The 20926-nt window shown below is 51.8% G+C and overlaps 1 protein-coding gene across 1 annotated transcript; it reads right to left on the bottom strand.

The window, feature by feature from the left end:
- Window positions 1-896: 896 nt before the first annotated feature.
- On the bottom strand, window positions 897-19810 carry LOC309808930 (BCL-6 corepressor-like; the record flags this gene model as incomplete). Its single annotated transcript, XM_082629496.1, is given in 14 exon segments — window positions 897-1712; window positions 3139-3295; window positions 5093-5429; window positions 10312-10545; window positions 10549-10566; window positions 10897-11084; window positions 11087-11148; window positions 11611-11839; window positions 11842-11907; window positions 11910-11987; window positions 12334-12579; window positions 17955-18141; window positions 18613-18666; window positions 19328-19810. Coding segments are annotated over 14 exon segments (2631 nt in total), but the record flags the coding sequence as incomplete, so codon positions are not given.
- Between the last annotated feature and the right edge of the window lie 1116 nt (window positions 19811-20926).

Genomic DNA, 20926 nt, shown 5'->3' with positions numbered 1-20926 from the left:
ATAGCCACATTCTCAAAATCATTAACTACAATCTTCCCAAACAGGTAATTGACGAACAGATGCATTCTAAAACTTGTCAGTAACAAAGCGCTATTCCAGTTTACAGCAACAGTTTAATTCTACTTAGATACTAAAACTGAATACACTGAATACTGCAAACTTTATTCCCAACCACTCAGCAAAGTACTACATACCTTTTCAGATATAGGGAAAAAAAGAAAAAGCATACGATTCTTCCTATTTTCATTTCCAAAGATACATCCCAATCTTAATGATCAATCAGCGATTTAAACGTCAACTATAAACCCAGTATACTGCTGCTATGCAGTGTACTAGAGCAGTAGAAGAGAGAGGACCTCAAACCCTCTGTTCCCTCAAATTCAAAGGCAGGCTTCCTGACGCCTCCAGACCACTACTGGACACAGGGAAGGCACACTAATGTTTCAGGACCCCAACCAACAGTCACCTGCTTTGTGATTACTTCCATGACACACCCTCACCAACACCACTGAGTTTGCTGCTCCTACGGGACGTTACATGTATTTCCTATTTTAACACATACCACAGTGCATCATAATTATGATTGCAGATAGATGTTCTAACAATTGAAAGAGAATGATGACTTTTTTGCTCTTTACATCTTGCTATTTCCCGTCCCATAATATTTCTTGAAGCGAAACCATAAAATATAGACAAACACAGAAAACAGAAAATATACAAAACGTGTGCTTTGCACCTTAACGCAAACTTAAGTAAAATTAGTTCTGACAGTATCCAGCATGACAAACTTCCATGGTACAAACGAGAATGGACCAAGGTTTGAGCAGGTACAGGAGACAATCCAGGCATGAACAACACCAAGGCAAGGTAGACAGGAAGTAACATGGTGTGTAGGAAATCACGAGACCAGTCTGATGGGAAGAGACTTAAACAAGACTGAAACTCACTTTCTAAACCTCCATCTCCAACTGGACAATTCGCAGGACACAGGTGCACCAAAGTGGCCAATTTATTCAATCCCTTTAATATGGAGGAAGAGTTTAAAATTTTACTGGTTTAATTTGCCCCAAAAGCAACTCTCAACAGTTATGGCCTCTGTCGTCGGAGCTTTGTATGAAATTAAGTCAAAGTGTGGAGCTCCTTTGCCTTTTTTTTTTCTCCTTAAAAAAGAAAAGAAACAATTGTTCCGAGTAAAAACAAACATATTCCGAAGCATGTGTACATTGAAAAGTAAAGAAACTTTATTAACAACTTCATAAAAACTGACTTAAAATTTTAAAAAGAAAAAAACATGTTTTGAAGTCCTTCCGACTGGAGTCGTGTCTCATAGTGTCCTTTCTTTACAGAAATAGTCGTATTAGGACACATATGCACAAGGATTAACACCATGACACACTGTACACGGCGGGCCCCGGCGAGCTCACCAGTCGTCGTCTGAGTCCAGGTCTCTGGGGAGGATCCACTCCACGGATGAGCCCAGCAGAGTCTGAAGCTCGTTCGTGAACTCCACCAGATCTAAGAGCTCCTTACTTTCTGGATTACAGGACTCCAGGTCTTTGGGGCAAGAGAATAAGAGACTTGCTGACACTTGCCGGCAGAACTCGGCCTCCGCGATGGTGACGATTTTCACATTTGGGAAATTGCAGCGGAATATGCAGGAGGACATTTGCAGTTTCTTGAGCAGGTCTGAGAGCAACAGCCAGTTACGAGGCCTACACAAGAGAAAGGACAGTGGTTTGAGTTTCCGGCAAAATTAGAGGCGCTCCCAACTATGAACTACCCGTCTCCTGGCGGTGAAAGGGCCTGCTACTTCCACTTTGATTACCCCACCCCCACCCCACTTCTCACTGTCCTTAGAAGGTCTACTTCTTCTTCTTTTTCTTTTTTAATTTTATTTATTTATTTATTTTTGGCTGCGTTGGGCCTGTTGCTGCGCACAGGCTTTCTCTAGTTGTGGCTCGCGGGCTCTAGAGCGCAGGCTCAGTAGCTGTGGCGCATGGGCTTAGTTGCTCCGTGGCATGTGGGATCTTCCAAGACCAGGGCTCGAACCTGTGTCCCCTGCACTGGCAGGCGGATTCTTAACCACTGTGCCACCAGGGAAGCCCGGAAGATCTACTTCTAGCGGGGGAACTCTGGACTCATGTGCATGTGTTAAGAGGCCACCTAGGGCGGATCAGCCAACTTAGACAAAAGCAGGAGCAGCGCCCCTGAATGAGCCTCGTTGCAGGCCACCCCAGTGCTGCCTTGGCTCTGGTCACAACTCAGGTCACCCCTCTCCAAGTAAGTGCACCCCGTTCTAGTCACTAGGGAAAACCAGTCTGTATGCCAACCCAAGGGAGATGGCAAACACCTCTTTGACCTCTCCTCTCCTCCGGCCCTCACGGAGAGAGCATGAGAAACACTCGAGGTCACCTGGCTTTCCTTTCCTTTCCCACACCTCCAACCCGCCCCTCAATGCTGCCGGGAGTGAGGCTTTTTCGAGAAGGGAGGTGGTACAATCCTTCCTGATACCCTGCCACGCTTTATCATCTCTATCCCGAATAGAATGTCACCACAAAGGCAGACACATTCCCAGCCTCAGAGTCCAAGGAGGATGCTACTCCTTAAGCACCGGGGTCAAAACACAGCAGAGCAAGGTCTCCTGATGTGTTCACTCCGAAGGGTTGGTCATGGGGCACAGTGGCCCGACCGTGGGGACAAGACTCGATCTAAGCAAATCTGAAGACACATAAGATCCCAGGTGCCACATACGGCTTTCTCTAATCTTATACGAGAAGAGGGTACACATCAGTATCGTCCCGTGGACCTCACGCGCCTTGGAAGGCCCCTATGGTAGCCGTTTGGGGAGGATCCCTTCCCCAAGAGTTTACTGACTGAAACTGCAATTGCAGTCGCTGACTCCCGTGTCCTTTGGGCTCTAGGGGTGTGTTCCAATGAGGGCAGTTGGCTGGGGAGCCCTCCCACCCCCCAAACTTTTCTGGAAAAGTTCCACTGCATTATGTGAGGTCGGTGGACACTTGGTGAGGAATTCACTCACCCCCCAACCCAGCCACCCTCATCTGCTGAAGGGGATTTCTAACTCCTGCCACCCCACAGAGCAGCTGGGCTGGCTCTAGACCACACGCTGGCCACGCTCACCCCTGAGCGACGGACACCTGGACGTTATAACACGGCAAAAGGGGGTCTTGGGAAAATTCAGATTCCAATAGGTCACCATAGGCCTCGTTGCTGTCATCCTGGTCCTCTGGTCGTGGGGGATTTGCTAAAACATCGTAACCACTTTCATCATCTGGTTCTAAACGGGGGGGCAAACAAGAGAGAGGTCAGTAAGCTGGAGCAAGATTCCAGCTGTTCGCCAAAAAGGACTCTGGAAAAATTCTTTCCCAAGCAAGTCCTGCTCACAGCACCACCCCCACCCCCACAAGCCCAACTGAAACGAACAAGGCTGCTCAGCACACACACAGCTGCCAGAGAACTCCGAAGAGCAACCGGGGCTACCGTCGTCAGGAGCCTGCAGGTTATTTCAACAGTCTGGAGAGAGAAGGGGAGAGAGAGAGAGAAAGAGAAACAAGATAACGCCTGGTGGTAAGAGGCAAATGCTGCTGGAGTTCGGGAACATCTCACGCTGGGGCTGGTGTCACCTCCTGAGAAGTCCCACTGCACACGCCTCCAGGTATCTGACTGAAACCTCCCCACGCGTCCACCCGCCTTCCTGAGGGACTGCCCGCCTCACCGCCCCAGCCTGCCAAACAAAAGCTAGCCTGGCTAGCTAAGAGTTTTCCAGCCCCCCACCTTGCAAAACTCAAAGTATGTATCTCTTCTTTGACAGACTAACGTTGGGCCGCTTTTCCCAGTAAAGGGTCACTTAGAGTAAACGGGGGGTGGGGGTAGGGGGAACCCAGGTGAAAGGCTGTGAAGTCACCGTCTAGATGCTTGAACAAGACCGTGTCTTGACCTCTGCTGTACCTGTTAAGAACTTCTCCAGAAGTTCGCTGTGGCTCACTTTCTTGATGGTTCTACCTGAGTACGTAGCCAGGGTAGGATCGGCACCGTAGGAGAGGAGCAAGCAGACAATTTCGAGATGATCATTCTTGACAGCATCGTGGAGAGGCCTAGGAGAGGTGCGGGGGATTACACCTGTGCACGCGACGCTTGCTTCTAAGGACACGGGGCAAAATCGAGCGTGTGTGGCCAAGCCTCGTAGGCGCGCTATTTCACCGAGGAGGTGAGTGTACGGTCGCTGCGACAAATTACTCTGTTATTTCAACACATAACCCTTTACGGGACAGGTGAAGGGACCATCTCAGGCCTAATTCTTCAATGCAAATCTCTCTTAATGCATGGCCCAAGGAGGAACTCAGGCCACGATGAAAACGTTTCCAATGAACTAAATAGTGACAGACTGTAAGAAGGTAACATACGGCGGGGTGGGGGGGAAGAACCCCAGCATCACGGAAGCAGATACGACAAGCCATTGTTACACCATTACAAACAAAACCCAAAAAGTGCAGTTTGTAAAAGAAACTAGGGGCAAAGTGGAACCTCTCCTGAAACCAACTTGGAGATGAGTGATCAACCCTCTCGCCCAGAAGCAGTCGACAGGCAGGGTGAGTTCTCAGGAGGATACAGAGTCCTCCTGCTCGTGTCCGCTGGGGTCAGGAACACTGTTCACAGTCCCATCCAGAAAGGATGCTATTTGGAAACCATGAACCACCAAATACCTTACGGTTTTGCTCATTTTATGACCGTCAGGAAAGCCCCAGTGCCCTGCCTCGTGGTGGCATCCCAGGTACAACCAGGAAGATGCTTGGGCTGACTCAGACCTGGGCCTCTGGCCAATAAACCGAGGTCAAGGACAGAGTGGGGGCCAGGCCCGGGGATGTGGGTGGACGCGGCAGGTCCTATCAAGCCAGTTGCCACTGGACCTGTCTGTACTCCTGCAACTTTCAACTCACATATATGTTCAAGATTGAGATTCAACAGACGCTGGTGAAGAGTCCAGGGTCTTAAAAGAGAACACCCCTGATTATTCATGCAGGCTCAACATTTTCAGGGACTTCTGTCCATAAGAGCATCACAGACTTTTAAAGTTCTATGTAAATTTGCCAGAAAGATCTGTCCGATTCCATTCTAGAGGACTCCGCCACCAGTGTGCTTACATGGCACTCACTCTCCATCTTTCCTTCTGGGGTTCCCCGCACACCCTGAGAACCACTGCCTATGCCCCAGCAGGGCCAGGCCAAGAGCAAGACCGCCACTGACCCGGTTCCATCCTGGGCACTGCAGTTGACATCGGCGCCATATTCAAGGAGGTGTCGTACGATGTTGAGCCAACCTCTTGCACAAGCCTCGTGCAGGGCACAGTAACCTGCGTTGTCGCGGTGGTTCACATCACAAATCTTGTTCTCCAGGCAGTACAAGACCACTTCCTACGGGGAGAGGAGAGGAGAGGAGATACCATCAGACCACGATACAGTGAACCTTGTAAGCGTGAGCTCCCCATAGCTTGGCGGTGCCCACTTTCAAAGGCATACATCCTCGGGGCCAAAAGCCCACCATGGCGCGGGCAGGCGGCAGGCATCCTGCTGGGGGGCGAGAGTGCGTGAGAAGGGCTTGGAGATGCAGACAGTGTTGTCTAAGGCTCTGCTGCACCAGTGGCCTGGCCATGGGCAAGTTACCCTTGAACTTCTCCAAGCTTCCACAGGGCTGCTGAGAGGACGCATTCGGATAGCGATGAGAGCCCTCAGCCCAGGGGCCGACGTGACCAGTACAGAGGTGTCACGGCTGCTAACATCTTAGATGACACATTGCCAAGCACAGACCATTCTCACTTTGATGGGTCTGTTCGGTCAGTGGCAGTGGACGATAACACAAGTTTAGATAAAAGTATGGATGACCAACACTTAAAGAGAGCTTAAATCAGCCGGAGAACATTCCCCAGCTTAGAGAAGCAGGGACACCCAGGTCAGCTACATCCTCGCGCCCCTTGTTAAGACCCCAAATCAGAACCTGGGCCTCAGATGCTCTTGTCTGTACGTTAAGTAGAGTTAAAGAGAAGCTCTCTCCCTCCATCCTCGAGGAATGACACAAAATGCCTCCAATAACCCCACCCTCTATTTTGCCTCACTCCACCCTCTCGAGTAAATATGAAAATTTTAGACTGATTCTGCCCCAAGTTAATGACAGGAACCTGATACACCACAGGCTGCAACCTCCACATTTCAAGAATCAAATAAAACGGTCACCGCCCCACCCCCCACCCCGGAGATGTTCTGTGTCAACACTGTGCATTAGAATCACTGTTATTAACCTTCTTTCTTTGGCTTGTTAAAATATTAATATGAACCACTCCCAGTAAGCAGAGCAGGAACTTATTCAATGTTTTATTACCTTAAGAAAGTTTTCAGACACATCGAAAGCATTTGCCACCAGAAAACACGTTATACTGTTTATACTGGGTAAGTCGTGCCCAGCAGAGAGCCGGCAGGTTCTGAGAGCTGGGAGTAGGCAGAACGTGCATGTGGCCCAACACATGGTCTGCAGGGTAAGGGGGGATGCGATGGGGTCAGAACAGGCCTCCTTGTGACATCTCTCAGGTAACTCATCTGTTAAACCCAAAAAGGGCGTCATTCTAGCCGCCCATAAGTGCAAGATGGGTTCTGTAAAACCTTTTATGCCCTTTGGAGGACACGCCAATCAAAGGTGACCACTCACTTGGGAGAGAACTAGAATGTTCCATTTGCTTACCACGTGAACCCAATGGGGCATGCTGGTAAACCTGGCCATCAGTGCCCTGTTACTTCAGGTCACTGCAGCAGCTCCCTTCCAAAACAAGAGGAGGAAGACAAAAGGCACGCCCACGAATGCGTTTCTCCGTTTACATCCCAACCTGCCAGAAAGCCCACAATCCTCTGGGCTCCCAGGCCACCTGCCCCGAGCCCTGGTATCCAGGATACCGCATGAAGCTGCTGCTCTTTTAGCAGGCCCTCACTAGCCAGACTTGAGTGGACGGCTGCAAGCTAATGAGTTGTGTGCCCCAGCCAGGGAGAGGCCCTGTCACGTGGCTCTGGGATCAGGTCTGAACGCCACCAACTGCTGTGCACACATCAATTTACTCAACCCAGGGTTTATTTGCTGTGACAATCATGGCCTTCGCCTGGAAACCTTCATCACTACTAGGGCAGATTCAAGGGTACCTAGAAATGAAAGGCCGTCCAAGCTGGTGGGTAAGTCAACTCTCTTCTCCTGGAAGATGGCAGCAAAGGCAGCAGTAGCCCCACGGCCAGGTCAGACTTTTTGCCACGGGCTGTCCTAACTCAACCACGTTGATCCCACTATTTACACAGTGCTTCCCATTCCCCCAGATGAGGACGTCTTCTGTCACCCACAGGAACCCAGGAGATAGCAGGAAAGGAAGGTAGTACTATCCTCATTCAACACTTGGAAACTGAGGCCCAGAGATATTAAACCCCAAGTTCAATTAACATGAAGTACTAGACCTATAACTCAGGTCTTTGGTACCTGGTCAGCTGGGAAGATTCAAAAGGCCCAAGAGGGCCCCAGTTAGAGGGATGCAATCCAGCTGTGACGAGCATCCCACAGGCCTTCTCTGTTGGGGGTCAAGTGGGCTAACTACACTCTCCTAGCTAGGAGGGTGATGGCCTCTAAATGGATGGCAACCGTCGCCACCAACACTTTTTCTAACTGACAGTGAAGAGGCGGGGCGAGTCTGTCGACGCAACACATTCCTTGGTTTATTTTCTCCGCTAGAAATAAACGGGAGTGTCTGAAGGGCAGCCCAGCCATTCCCGAGCAAAGTCAAACTGCTTTTGTCTGACAGCTCTCTGTTTAGCGGCTATAAGCCGAATGCCATTACCCGCAAAATGTAACCATAAAGGCCATAAGCCCGACGTTGTTAGTTAATTAAATGCCTCATTAACTTTTTAAAAAACATGACTTATTCAATTCATAGAAAATTTAACCATCACCACTAAAGGCACAAGCATGTGGTTGCACACTGGCGTTTTAGCCTAAGAAATAGAAGCCTTTTTCCCAGGAGGGAAAGGTTTGAGGTCTTTGGCCACGCAAGTGATCTATTTAACGCGGATCTGAAGCCAGAGTGTGTTTCTAAACTTCCAGAACCACATTATAATGACATAAAGCTCAGACAGCCTTTGTACTGCACATGGTATCTTTGGCTAAGCAGAAGAAAATAACCAAGAATGCTAAAGACAAAACTTCAGGAAAACCCTCCCAAACCACACCCTTATCTGCTTAAGCAAACTGTCCTTCAATTTTAAAAGGTTTAAGCTGCCACATCTCCCAACTGGGCCATCATCCCAACATTTAAAATTCTGCCCAGAGAAATCCCAGAAAGTTGGATTCAAAGTTGAAAGCGTTCATCCACTTGTCACAATGTTCAGCATCAACACTGGTGATCTGTGGAATCTACATATTGAAATTTACATTTGAAGAAAAAAACAAATCCCACCGTAAACATTCCCAAGGCTTCCTGTGCAATCAAAGGCCAGGTAGCCTAAAAAAGTATGGATCAAGTGCCCCTTGGTCCAGGCCTCAGAGCCACCAAACCAAAATGGCAACTGTCTTAGAGGACCAACGAGGGTCTTTTGACGTCTCTGGTCCCAAAGGGAGGCTGCTGGAAATGATGCCAAGTTCACAGGTGGGGCTCGGAGCCCCGCCCTCCACGGCGGGTGCAGCAGCACCCCGCCACCCCCATCTCCAGCATTTGCTGGAAGCGGGAGTCTACTTTCTCAACCCTAACCCAAAAGTTGGGGTTAGGGGTCTCCCCCCCACCTCCAGCGTTTGCTGGAAGCAAGGAGACTATTTTCTCAACCACAGGGGGTCTAGCTCAACACTATGTGCAACATCTGCTCTGTCCTCCTAGGCGCCCGCTCTCAGCTCTTGGGAAACCAACCGGGTGCTCCTTGGACTTCACCTGCAAGTAACTGCGCTAACTACCAGAAAGTGCTCTCTAGCTAATGGAGAGGTCTCCAAGAGACGTGTAGATATAAACAACAGCACATTCAACCCACAACAACAACAAAACACCCCCAAACTAAGCATAGCCCTAGTGCTTCCAACTTCCCACCCACAGTCAGGCCTTAGGGCCAAGGCAGGCACACTTCCAAGGGCTCACGGCACTATGGACCGGGGTGGGGGGACACGACGGGAGACGGGGGACAGGGGCACAGAGCTGGCTGAGGGTGTGGGCGCCAGGGCTCCGGGCCAGCCTGGGTCCTGCCACCCCAGTGCTCAGCCACACCTCCACGCTCAGCCTGCTGAACCGCGTTTTACTGTCACCATTCAACTCCCAGAGGGCTGATGCCAGCACAGAAAAATGCCTTTGCCCTGTGGGCTATCACATCACAATTGCTACTGACGAGTATGGTGGGGGAACTGCACAGGGCATGGAGAGGCATCTGTCTCACAGAGGTTTTGAACTGTAAAAAGGGCAATTCCAGTGTGAGCCAGTCTTGCTGAGGAGCGTGGTGGGCTGTGGAGCACTGCTGGATTGCTACCTGTACGGGGATCAGCTAACCCCTCTGAGGCTCAGTTTCCTCATCCGAGAGTGGGCTAGTACTCGTTACTCCCAAGTGAAGATGTAAACAGGGTGAAAGGAGTTACTACAGATCACACGGGCTTAGGCAGATATCAGCTCTCTTTCTGTGTTGCTCTAGCAATAGAGGCTGTCACTGTCATCAGCCGTGCTGGGTTGGGATACAGCAGTGTGGACAGGGAGTTTTGTGCAAGGCTCAACCCCTGCTCCCCGCCCATCAGCCCTCGGCTCCCGTGCCCTCTCAGAAAGAGACTGCTCAGGTCTGCCCCACTCCCACCCCTACTCTGCACAGACACGTCCCACCCGCTACCCCACAGGGGCATCACTCTGCCCCAAACAGCACAAGTTAGTAGAGCTAATAACTACTCTCCTTCTTGCTATTCAGAATCCAAAAAGGGCTCATTAAAATTCCCCTGGTCGCCAAGCCCTGGGTTAGGTCAGATTTTATATCAGAGATAAGTGAGCCAGACTGGCCGAAGCAGCCTACCTGCCTGAACGGGAACAGAACATCAGAGAGGCCTGCCTTTCTTTTCACACCACGACTGAACAAGCCACCAAAGAGCCCGCAGTGTGAGCGGGGCCAACGCAAACACCCTGCTGGAACACCCAGCCCAGCCCGCCACGTGGAGGGGGCTGGGCTCTGAGACCCGCCCCCCATCCCCAGCCAGTGTGTCCCCCACCCAAGGAGCAGCAGCCGGCGGATCCTGATCCGGGGCACCCACAAGGATGCTCACCTCGTAGCCAAGCCAGGAGGCCTGCTGTAGGAGGGTCTCGCCCGCGTTCTTATTGACAATAAGTCTCCGCGCTTCCGGTGGCATCGGGTGGGACTGGGTGGTCTCTGGAGGGGAGCTTGAGCATGTCAGCTGCGAGGCCTGGGAAGCTGGTAACAATTGCTGCAAACGGTCCAAGGGCTTCTGGTCCTGCTTGGCTGGCGAAAGATCATAGTCGGAACTGGGCTCAGGCCGCTTTCAAAATCTCCGGACGGCCACCTATCACGAAACCAGGCAGCGCACACATTTCAGGCTGTCCTTCCAACACCCGCCTGGTTCGCCTCCTCCCTGAGTTACAAACCTGAGTGGAGGAAAGCACTTTTCCTCCTCTCTGTCTGGGGGAGGCGGGGCGCGAGGAAGGGGTTGCATTTTTACTAGCTGGAAACTTCACCACCACCCAGGAGACAGGTCCCCTAGGAAGGGGCAGGGACGTTTTGTGGGGAGGGGTTCAGGAAAAGGAAAGCTTTGTCCCCAGAAGCAGAGAAGTAAGCAGGCGGGATGTGCCTGCACAGGCCCGGGGAGCGGGGGAGAGCCAGGGGCAAGAGGTACCTTGCCATCCGCATTGTCCACGTAGGAGTCCCCTGGCAGCGGCAAGCCCCGCCTGGGCTCCTGAGGGATCAAATGCTTGGTTTTGCACGGTCGCTTCCCGGATGGTTTCTCGCTGTTGTCGGTGTATTTCTGCGGCAGGGGCGAAGGCTGCCGATCCATTTCTCCGTCCGTGCACAGCACATCTGTCAGGGGGAGAAGCAGCGGGCGTTACACAGTTGTAGCCGGTGAGGAAAGAAAAGCCCATTGTTAGCACTGATCGTTGGAGCAGCTTCAGTTTTTAAAGATATACTAATTATGTTTTCAAAGCACTAATATTTTAATCATCCCACATTCAACCGGCAAATAGGCTAACCCACGAAACGCCAAATGGCAAGTCGCTTCAAAGGGCCGCAAGAGAGGGCAGAAGCCAGCCCTTCTTGCGCTCCCGTCCCCACCCGTGGGGGGCCTGGGTGCTCGGGACAGGGCGACTGGCGACAGCCTGAGGCTGGAATGAGGGCACTGACAAGCGCCCGGGGTCACCCAAGACTTCCCTTCCTGCCCAGCCGCGGGCTGGGTGATGAGGAGCAGCCCAGGAAGTCGAGCTCCCGCCTCACTGTCCATTCCATAAGGAAGTGTGCAGGCTGAAAGGACCTCATGAAGAAAACTCCCCGCTCGCCACACGCTACTCTTGTCAACTTGGATGGCGCTCAGGTCCCCTCCAGGGCCGTTTCCCACAGAGGGCGAGTGATCCACCCTCCAGGAGCGCCCCCCGCCCCGTGTGTACCTTGTTCATTGTCACTGCATTTAAGGGACTCCTCCAACCAGCTGCTGTTGCTTTTGGCCTCTGCCCTTTTCCTGCCAGGTTTCTCTTCGGAGATGCTATTGCCCTGGGGGGTGACCGCAGGCTGAACCGCCTGGGTCACTTCCTTCCTGCCCTGCCGGCCAGGTTTGCTCTCTGCTCCCCCCGTTCTCTAAGGTGCAGCAAGCGGCGCTGCTTTCTGGGATGGAGCCCTGTTAATTCAATGCACACCTCAGGTTGGTCAGCTCACTATAATGTGGCTCTTCTAAGTGGTTAGAGGAACTGTTTGTCATTTCCCTCTCAGACCAGTCAGCTAATGGAGAAGTAACTACAAATTAATGAAGAAGCCCCCCGGGGCAGGGGTGGGGAACAAACTGTCTTACACATCACTAACAGGGGTGGGGGAGGGGACGGGTGTGGTCACTGTGTTGGCTGGAACTTGTCACCAAGTCTCGGGAGGGGGCCTATTTGCCTTTGGCCACCTTTGGGCTCCAGCCCCTGCACCTGGCTTTGGGGGGGTGGGGGGTGGGATGGGGGTGGGGGGTGGGGAGGTGTGAGTGGCTCCCCCCAGGGCTCCAGGGTGGGACTGGAACTTTCCACTGCTCCGCTCCAGGACTTCCGTAGGGTGCCCTGCGGGCCCGAAGCCAAACCAAGCTCACCTTTGGAGACCCGTCTCCGCTTGGCTTTCAGCAGAGAGTCCTCCGGGAGCCCAGTGGTCTCAGTGTGGTTCCTATCGCCAGACACCTTGCGCTTTCTGTTCAGCCGGAGGGTGGGGCTGCGTGACGCGTCCGGGGCCGCCTGGTCGGCGGGGGACTCTCTGGGGGGCTCCGTGTCCATGTCCTCAGGAAGATCACTGTCTTCTGGGGCTTCAAAGCGGTCAGCTTTGCTTCCATCATAACACTCCCCTAGGGGAGGGGAGACAACCCGGAAAGGAGGGAACAAAGGTCACCAGGAGCAGGCAGGACCCCCATGCCCAAGGCAATCTGCTACCAACAGACCGCCCCCCTTTGGAGACCAGGGGCCTCACACGCCGGAAGCACAAAACCCTCAGAAAGACATCCCGAAGGAAGGACAGCTGAACACAACCAGCAAAGAAAGCAGAAAATGAGGCGCGTAGTCCACTCACAATCCATCCTTCAAGGGTCAAGGTGAGGCATCTACACCATCCGTCTATAGGCATGTGAGATCACTCCCTAACTGCTTAACTCTCCAAGGTGGCTTACTTTTAAAGGGGGGTGAGTGACCTCACAGTAAGATCCAACCAATCAGGGCAGAGCTACAAATGACTATGGAAACAGCTGCTAGTAAACAAAAAAGGCTGATGTCATCAACAGACCAAATAGCCCCCAACTGCCATCTACACAGACATAGCACCAATGTTCACTTGGGTCAGCAGGGGCGAGGGTGAAGAAAAAGGGTAGGGAAAGAATGGTGGGAGGCTGGGAAGCTGGGGAGACCAAGGGAAGAGGAGCCTGGCAAAGGGAAAGGAAAGGCTTCCTGGTGCACACACAAGGGTCAACGGCAATTTCAAAGAACTCAACCAGATTGCTACAAGTCCGTCTGTCCTCTTTCCACACCCGTGGGGGGAAAAGCATTTCACTGCCATCGAGGGGCTGCTCCTATTTCCTGTCTAGGAAGAAGGCCCTCAGTGACACCAGTCACCCACCTGGCACGTCTCCACGCCTTCCTTCCCAGGCAACAAGCATCTAAGGACATTTCAAAGACAAGACTCCAACCCCCTTCATGGGGGTGGGGTGGGGGGGGTGCGGCGGGCAGGGCTGAACTGCTTACACCTCAGCTCCGCCTGTGTTGCTCCTGGCCCCTCTGCTCAATCTAGCATCCACTTGGGGCTTTTCCTCCAATCACCCCAGCCTAACATCACTCCTCACTTTTGCTCTAGCCAAAGAAACAGTTCAACTGCTTTGCTAGTCACATTGTTTCTAACACACAAAGAATTCCATAATGATCACTGTGCTGTTAAAGAGTTCCCCGAAGATGACCCTGTGTCCATCACCGGCCGGGGGTGGGGGTGGGTGTATGAGTTTGGTATTTCGTTAACACCTGAGCTAAGCTCCCACAGCCCGTTTTTCTAGATGAAATCATGGACACACCCCTCACATGCTGCTCGCATTTCTCCTCCTCTCCCTAGACCACTTCAAGTATCACTCCCACTTCTGCCCAGCCGGCTGGTCCCCTGATCAGCCTCTCTTGGGGGCATTCCCAGCATTTAATGGCAGCCAGTTGTGGGGATGAACCTCACCCTGGCCTGGGCTAGCCTGACCTGTGCTCTCAATGGTGGAACACACTTAGCTTTTCTCCAAGGGTATCCCAAGGTGGGGCAGATCCCCATCTACTCTTGCTGGAATGGTGGAATCACCCCAACCGCGAGGGTCTCCTGCCCCAAACTCCTGGCCTGTGCTTACGGGTGATGCAGCCCACGCTACCGCAGGCCCGGTGAAGACGGCGTGCTGCAACTCTCACTCCGGCTGCTCTGTGACCCTCTTAAACACTCGGGCAGGAATGGCGCCACTTTACAACTCGGCCCCCCTCACTTGTAAAGTGGGAATGTTACTGCTAGCCTCCCTCCAGGGGTGGGCTTCATAATCACGGGCCAGGCTCAGCACAGAGAAAGGCTGGAAAAATCCCTTTAACCAAAAGATGCCAAGACTTTCAGACCAGCCTGAATCTCAGGCCTGAAATGTAGGAAATTTTAAGAGGTGAGCCCTGCTGGTTACACCATTGGACTTCTCGGGTCCAATCTGGTCCAATCAGCCTTCCCTAAAAGCTCCGTGGGAGGGGATCCATGAAGGAATGGAAGGGCTACCTTAAGAACCCCCATGTCCAATTTGAAAGTTTCTTTTTCCAAACTAGGTCCATCCACCCTTCCCCCAACCCCGGAGCCTTTTAGGGCAAAGATCTCAATTCCCCTCAGCTAAGGCCCCCCAAGACCTTACGCTAGTGTGACCTTACCCAGGCCAGTAATAACCCTGAAGGACACCCACCCCGACTGCCCAAGATGCCCATGGTCACCAGCTATGGGGTAGAGGCTCCGTGTCACTTGGAGCTTCTCAAAGACTGTTCTAACCACGACCCACAGGAGGATGACCCTTGAGGGCAAAGGAGATGGGGAGATAAATAGATACACGGGGATCCTAACCATCAGGCTTTGCCATCATTGCTACTTTTGGCCCTTCTAAAAGTGGGAAGCCATGTGCCCTTGGTCACCCAGTCTAAGCAAGATGTGAACGTGGTCCCTGCAGCATGGTCCTATGACTCACAGCACCTATATCCCAAATGCATTATGGTTGTACCACAGCATCACCTCACAGAAGCATCACCACAGCAACATTTACAAGTCACTGTGGCAGCAAAGCACCCTCACCACTGTTGAGCCATGCCCAGTGAGGCCTAAACAAGGTGAGAGGGTTCTGAGTCGCTGGAAGGCTCCCCAGGATTAAAATCCCCTTCTCTGTAGCTTAACTATAGCACCTCCAGTCAGGGCTAACCTTGTTCAAAGTTACACCCGCTACACAAGGAGTGCAGGGGGTCTCTGTTCCAGAGTAGTTTACACACGTGCAGGTGCTCAGCTGGAAGAGAAGTTCCCTGAGCAAAGAAGTTTCATGAAGCCCCTCGACTGAGGCTTCCTCCAGCTCCTGGCCAGGCACTGCCACTGAGCAGGTCCTAGGCCTGTCCCAGCCAAGTGGTTGGCAAGGGAGATGGTTACTCCAAGTTTGAGAAGGAAGGGACCAATGCCTCCTTGCCCCGCCCCATCTTCAAATGCCACTGAGGGTTCCTAGTGATGAACTTCCAAGTCTGAGGAACCTCCCAACTCATTTGGTGAACTTCCAAAATAAAAATTTCACTCAGCCACCCATGTGATCATAAAGAATAAATGAGTATCTCGGCCACTGTGTTTTCAAGTTAATTTCTTTTTTAAACAAGCCCCTAGCAACAAGATGCACCCGCACCAGGACAACCAGGGCCACGCAAACAGCACCCACCACCTTGGAAGCTCCTGGTCCCTCCATGGGTAGGGGCTGCCTCAGAAGGGGGAAGGCATCTTGAAGGCATCCTGGACCCTCTCTGTGACCCGTGCCCGCCCCAAATCCCCGCCCCAGCTCCCATGTGCTCACAGCTCGGCTCTCGGCCACACCGACACCCATGAGAAGGACCTGAGCCCGTATCAGCTCAAGACATGATGGCCCAAGAACAAGAAGGCCCGTTCATATCCAGCTGAATGGAATGAACACCTGCTGTGCCTTGGATGTGGAGGCCGTGGTAAGAACAGTGGCCCCTTCAGGTGACCTTTCCTGACCAGCTAGTTACAAACCCCACGTCTCTACAAGACAGAGGGTGGGTGGGGAACCCACCTCCATTGCCCCAATCTTTCAAACGGAGCCCCTCACCTTCCCCAACCCTTCTCCTGCCCTCCCATGGTGGCGATTCATGGCTCACTGGGCCATGTCCCGGGTGCTCCAGGAAGAGACCTGTCGGTCGGTCTGAGATTGGAGGCAGGCGGTGGGGGGAGGGGGCTTTCGGAATCATCTGGGGCTCAGGCCCTGCTCCCCATCAGCCACACCGAGTTCTCATCTCCAAGCTCAGCAGGAAAGACTGGGAAGGACGCACACAAACGTCTCTGGGAAGAAGGGCGGGTGAGGCCACTGAGACGTGAAGGGCAGCGGCCACCCTGGGTTTGGCCACGTTGCTGGAGAAAAGGGCGAGAAGACTCGAGGCCGGTTAACTGCCCGCTCCCTTCCTCCAGCCTCCCTCACCGTCCACCCAGAACAGGCAGGTCCCCTCCTCAGAAAAGTGCATCCCCGTGAACTTGGCCTTGCCCACTTTTACCACGTCTCTCTGAGAAACTTCCCCAAGAGCTGAGTTATGAGGCCACTCAGGAGAGTAAGGGCTGCGTGTCAGCTGTGAGCACAGGCAAGGAGGGAGGCCTTCTTGCTGCTTCACTCCAGGGTGGCCTGGACCCTCCGTTTTTCATTCCAATCCCGAGGGGGAGGAGCTCGGAATCGTCTACTCCAGGCACATCAAGAGCCCCATCCCTCGGGTAAGGCCGCCACTGACTAGCCCCAGAAATCCCCTTCTACGGGAGCCACGTAGGACAAACCGGTCCCGGTGTGGCTTACCCAGAACCCTGGCCACAGGCCTTTGTCTGACCCCAAAGATGAGCTGGGGCAGGGCAGTGCTCCAAGCAGCACAGAGAAGCACACGCTGTTGCTGACCACAATTTTCCCGAACTGCATCAGGCACCCACGACCTAAGCATGCGGGCGAACGCCGACCCTACGACTGGGTCCAAGGGCCTGGGCCTCCCAAACGTGCCCACCACCCCCGACTGTCCCGTCTCAGGAGGATTTCACGCCCACCCTGTCCTCGACGTTCACCTAGGTGCCCTCACTCACCATCACCGGTGAGGTTTCTGGGGTCCGGAGCAGGCTGCAGGCCACAGGCCACAAGCACGCACACTGAAGAAAGCGGGAGAAAGACCTCCACTTGCTGCCAACACATCTCATTAGCCCAGGAAGTCTCGAGGGCAAAGCCCGAAGTCAACCCCAGTGGGGGAGCAGCTGATGGGACCGCAGAGTGTGACTCGAGGCAAACACTAGCTTTCTCTCCAATTTGGCCTCCAAAACAGAATACACCCCGTCTGGTAGGAAGAACGCCCTCGTTGATCCCACGCCCTTGGAGCGTGCTGTCAACTCCTAATGACTGCAAACAAGCCTGCCACAGAAAATAATTATGCTCATCTTTCTGGTGCCTTCATCAGCCCTCATCTCATTTGAACGAAACCTCTGCCTTTGGAGGGAGAATCCGAGTACTCTCCACTCCCTCCCATAGGAGACTGTCACTCTGGAGGGTCTGGCTCTGGCTGCGTCATTCCACTGCTACCAAAAACCCGTATCTGTACCTGCTACAAAACAGAACACATACCTGCTACGCTGGAGGTCTTGCACCGCCATTCCTCTGCTCTACTGTATCAGACTATTACTAACTACAGGACTAGCATTGCTCCGGAAAAAGGAGATGCGTGCCAGGAAACAACATTTCATAGGTGCTTCACTCCTGGATGCCGCAACGCTCAAAAGGACAACCAGCCTTGCAATCCACAGCTGGGAAGGGTGGCCAGAGCAGCCCGTTCTCCGAACAGCCAGCACCCAGACGCTGGGCCGTCGGAAGCGTATTGTTTCCTCTCACCTCCCTCGGCACTGGGGGAGGAACCGCCCCGTTCCCACCGACATGGTACCACACGCGAGCCGCCTGGGTTCACTTACATCTCTCACTGTCGTTCTGGTCGGCAATGGCCTCCTCCAGGGCGACCGACTTTGGCTTTTTGTCCTGACTTCCTTTCAGCCTTTCCCAGTCAGCGGGGCTGAATTTGCGCACCTCGGAGTCTTTGGTCGTCGGGTGGCCACCTTCTCGCTCTTTCATCTCCAACTCTGAGAAGCGCATCACTGCACGCTACAAAGAGAACGGAGATGGAAAAAAGACACACCTTACCACCAAAGCTATTTCACTGCCCTTACCTTAAAGGAAAGTATCTGCAAAGAAAAGTTTGCCCAAAACCAACCACAATTTATGATACAACTGAGATATTTTAAAATTGAACGATAAAAACGTAAGAGTGTCTATGTGTAACTAGTCACACACTCTTTATTCGTAAAGCCCTATGTATGTAGAGATATATGTGGTGTGTATGTATAGCCATACATACACTGTGGCATACAGACAGACATTCTCTTTCGAAGGTAAATAAAACAAAACAAAAATACAACGCAAAGAAAGCGAAACAAAAACACAACAGAAAAGAAAACAAATGCACAATGAATAAAGATGACCATGGCCCACAAACTTCCCTTTGTATATTTGGAAATGAAATTTAACTCAAAAGGTTTATGGAAGATTCTAGTAATAAAAATTTGAAGAACTGACCTCACAGTAAGCAGCGGGTAGACATAAAATACTGTCCTCTTGTAATCCTTCCATCTATGTCATTAAAATCGGCACTCAATGGATCATTTAGATAACTTCATTCATTTTTATAAGCATGAACCAATTTTTTTCTTAACATTGCAAAACAATTTGGCTTTATTTGTCTTTTAATTAAAAGTAAAATACCTTAAGGAAATTCCTATACAGCATCTATCATTCACTAGCAAGTTAAATACATACTCTATCCCTTTAAGCAAGGTTTGTGTTTTTGGTTTTTTTTGTTTGTTTGTTTTTTGGGTGGAAAAACAAAATTGCACGAATCTCACAGACATGCGGCCGCTACACACCTCCACCAAGTATCACGTAAGGCATTCTGAGCAGCGCTTTTAGGTATATTTGTTAACGTACAGTAACGGCAGAGAAATCAAAGCGACTGATAGGTAAACGTCACGCAGTCTTTTAGACATCCTTCGCAATAATTAAAACTTCCGTTATCAGCATTCGAGTGGAGTTCGCTTAAAATCTACAGAATAACTTCAAGTATCCACTTACGTCCCCTTACTGGACACATTTCAAACATTTAAATTATCCTAAGCTTCATTAACCAAATCAGCCCGGTGTCCTGCCCTATCATACCCCCGGCCCCCTCCTCTTCACACATTAAAAAAACCTGACAACTGGTCAGGCTCCTGAAATTCGGGTGGGGGGGGCTCACCTGCAATGCCCGCTGCTCCCGGCCGAGCTGACTGGAGTCTGCGTACAGTCCGGTAGCGACACACTTGAACCGGGCACCCACGTAACCAGCGGAGTTTGCGATTCTCTTTGCCAGCTTAGATGGCTTTGGTTTCAGAACTTTGCCATCGGTTGATCCTGCCTCGTCAGCTCCGTCTTTGGTGTAGGTGGGGGTGACGTCCACACTCGGTGGGGCACTGCCCACGCAAAATGGTTTGGGATCCTCTTGGGTTTTCCCGAAAGTGACCGCAGAGCCGTCGCTCCCCAGGGTCGGCTCCAGGAATGGAGTCGAGACCGGCGTCGCCAGGTTCTCCTTGTTGGTTACCGCTGGAACATTCTCCTTGCTTAAGCCGGAAACTGGCTGGCCCGGAGCCTGTTTGAAAGTATAGGCTTCGTGGAAGTCACTGATGCGCCCCAACTCCTCTCTCAGGGCAATGAAATCCCGCTGTGGCTGTAGGGCCACATTTTACTTTTTTATTTTTAATATATGTTCACATGTTTCCATAAAGGATCCAAGGTGCCCCATAACGTAAGGACACACAATATTAGCTTTAAAAAAACATGAAAAAAAAAAAAAAGGGAAATCATGATCCTGGAAATGGGTTGTATCCTTTTAAGGGGTGAGAATAACAGAATGAGTGAGCCAAAGATTTGGGAAAGGATCTCACATTTCCAAATGTCCAAATCTTAAAATTGCACCAAGTGGGAATGTAGCTGTGGCAGTATTAACCTGAGAGAGCTCTATGATCGTTGTCTTGACTCATCACTTGCTTGCAAGGTTATAAATGACAGGGTAAGTGAAGGAGGGCAAGTAGACAGATAAGAGTCATTTCCTCATTCTCAAAAGAAGGGGCATCACCTAGGGAAGGGGACTCCAAAATCCTACAGGAATCCTCTGGATATACTAAATTTTCTAGGTGGCAAAAGTATCTCATTTGACCCTAGCAGCCAGATGGAACTTAGAAAAGTAGTGAAAAGCTACTCAACTGAATGCACGTCATGTGACTACGAGCACGTCAGTGAAAAGTTCAAGGGAAGATGCTGTGGAAGAGCAGTTCACCTTGTGCTTGAGCGTCCTCAGAACGTGCAATGGGAGGTGCAGTACCTGCTCTGTCTCACAGGGACCCTCCAACCTCTAAACGCATCTTTCCTGGGAAGCTGAATTCAAAAAGTCAATTTAAAAACAAGATAGGGCTTCCCTGGTGGTGCAGTGGTTGAGAGTCCGCCTGCCGATGCAGGGGACACGGGTTCGTGCCCCGGTCCGGGAAGATCCCACATGCCGCGGAGCGGCTGGGCCCGTGAGCCATGGCCACCGAGCCTGCACGTCCAGAGCCTGTGCTCCGCAATGGGAGAGGCCACAACAGTGAGAGGCCCGCGTACCACAAAAAATTAATTAATTAATTAATTAATTTAAAAAGATAAAAGTCTCTAGTAGAGAAATTGTATCAGAGCCTAGTATTAAGAGCTGTAGAGCCACAAGTTTCCCATGATACAGCCTTAGCAGAGGCTGTTAAGGCAGTGACAGAAAATTTGTACCGAGGGAAGTAGCAGAAGAGTTTGCCTACAATTCACGAAAAGGATC

The sequence above is a fragment of the Mesoplodon mirus genome (genome assembly GCF_964341445.2).
Source record: "Mesoplodon mirus genome assembly, chromosome: 7".
In the NCBI taxonomy this organism is placed as follows: domain Eukaryota; kingdom Metazoa; phylum Chordata; class Mammalia; order Artiodactyla; family Ziphiidae; genus Mesoplodon; species Mesoplodon mirus.
This window is presented reverse-complemented; position numbering and strand designations above follow the sequence as displayed.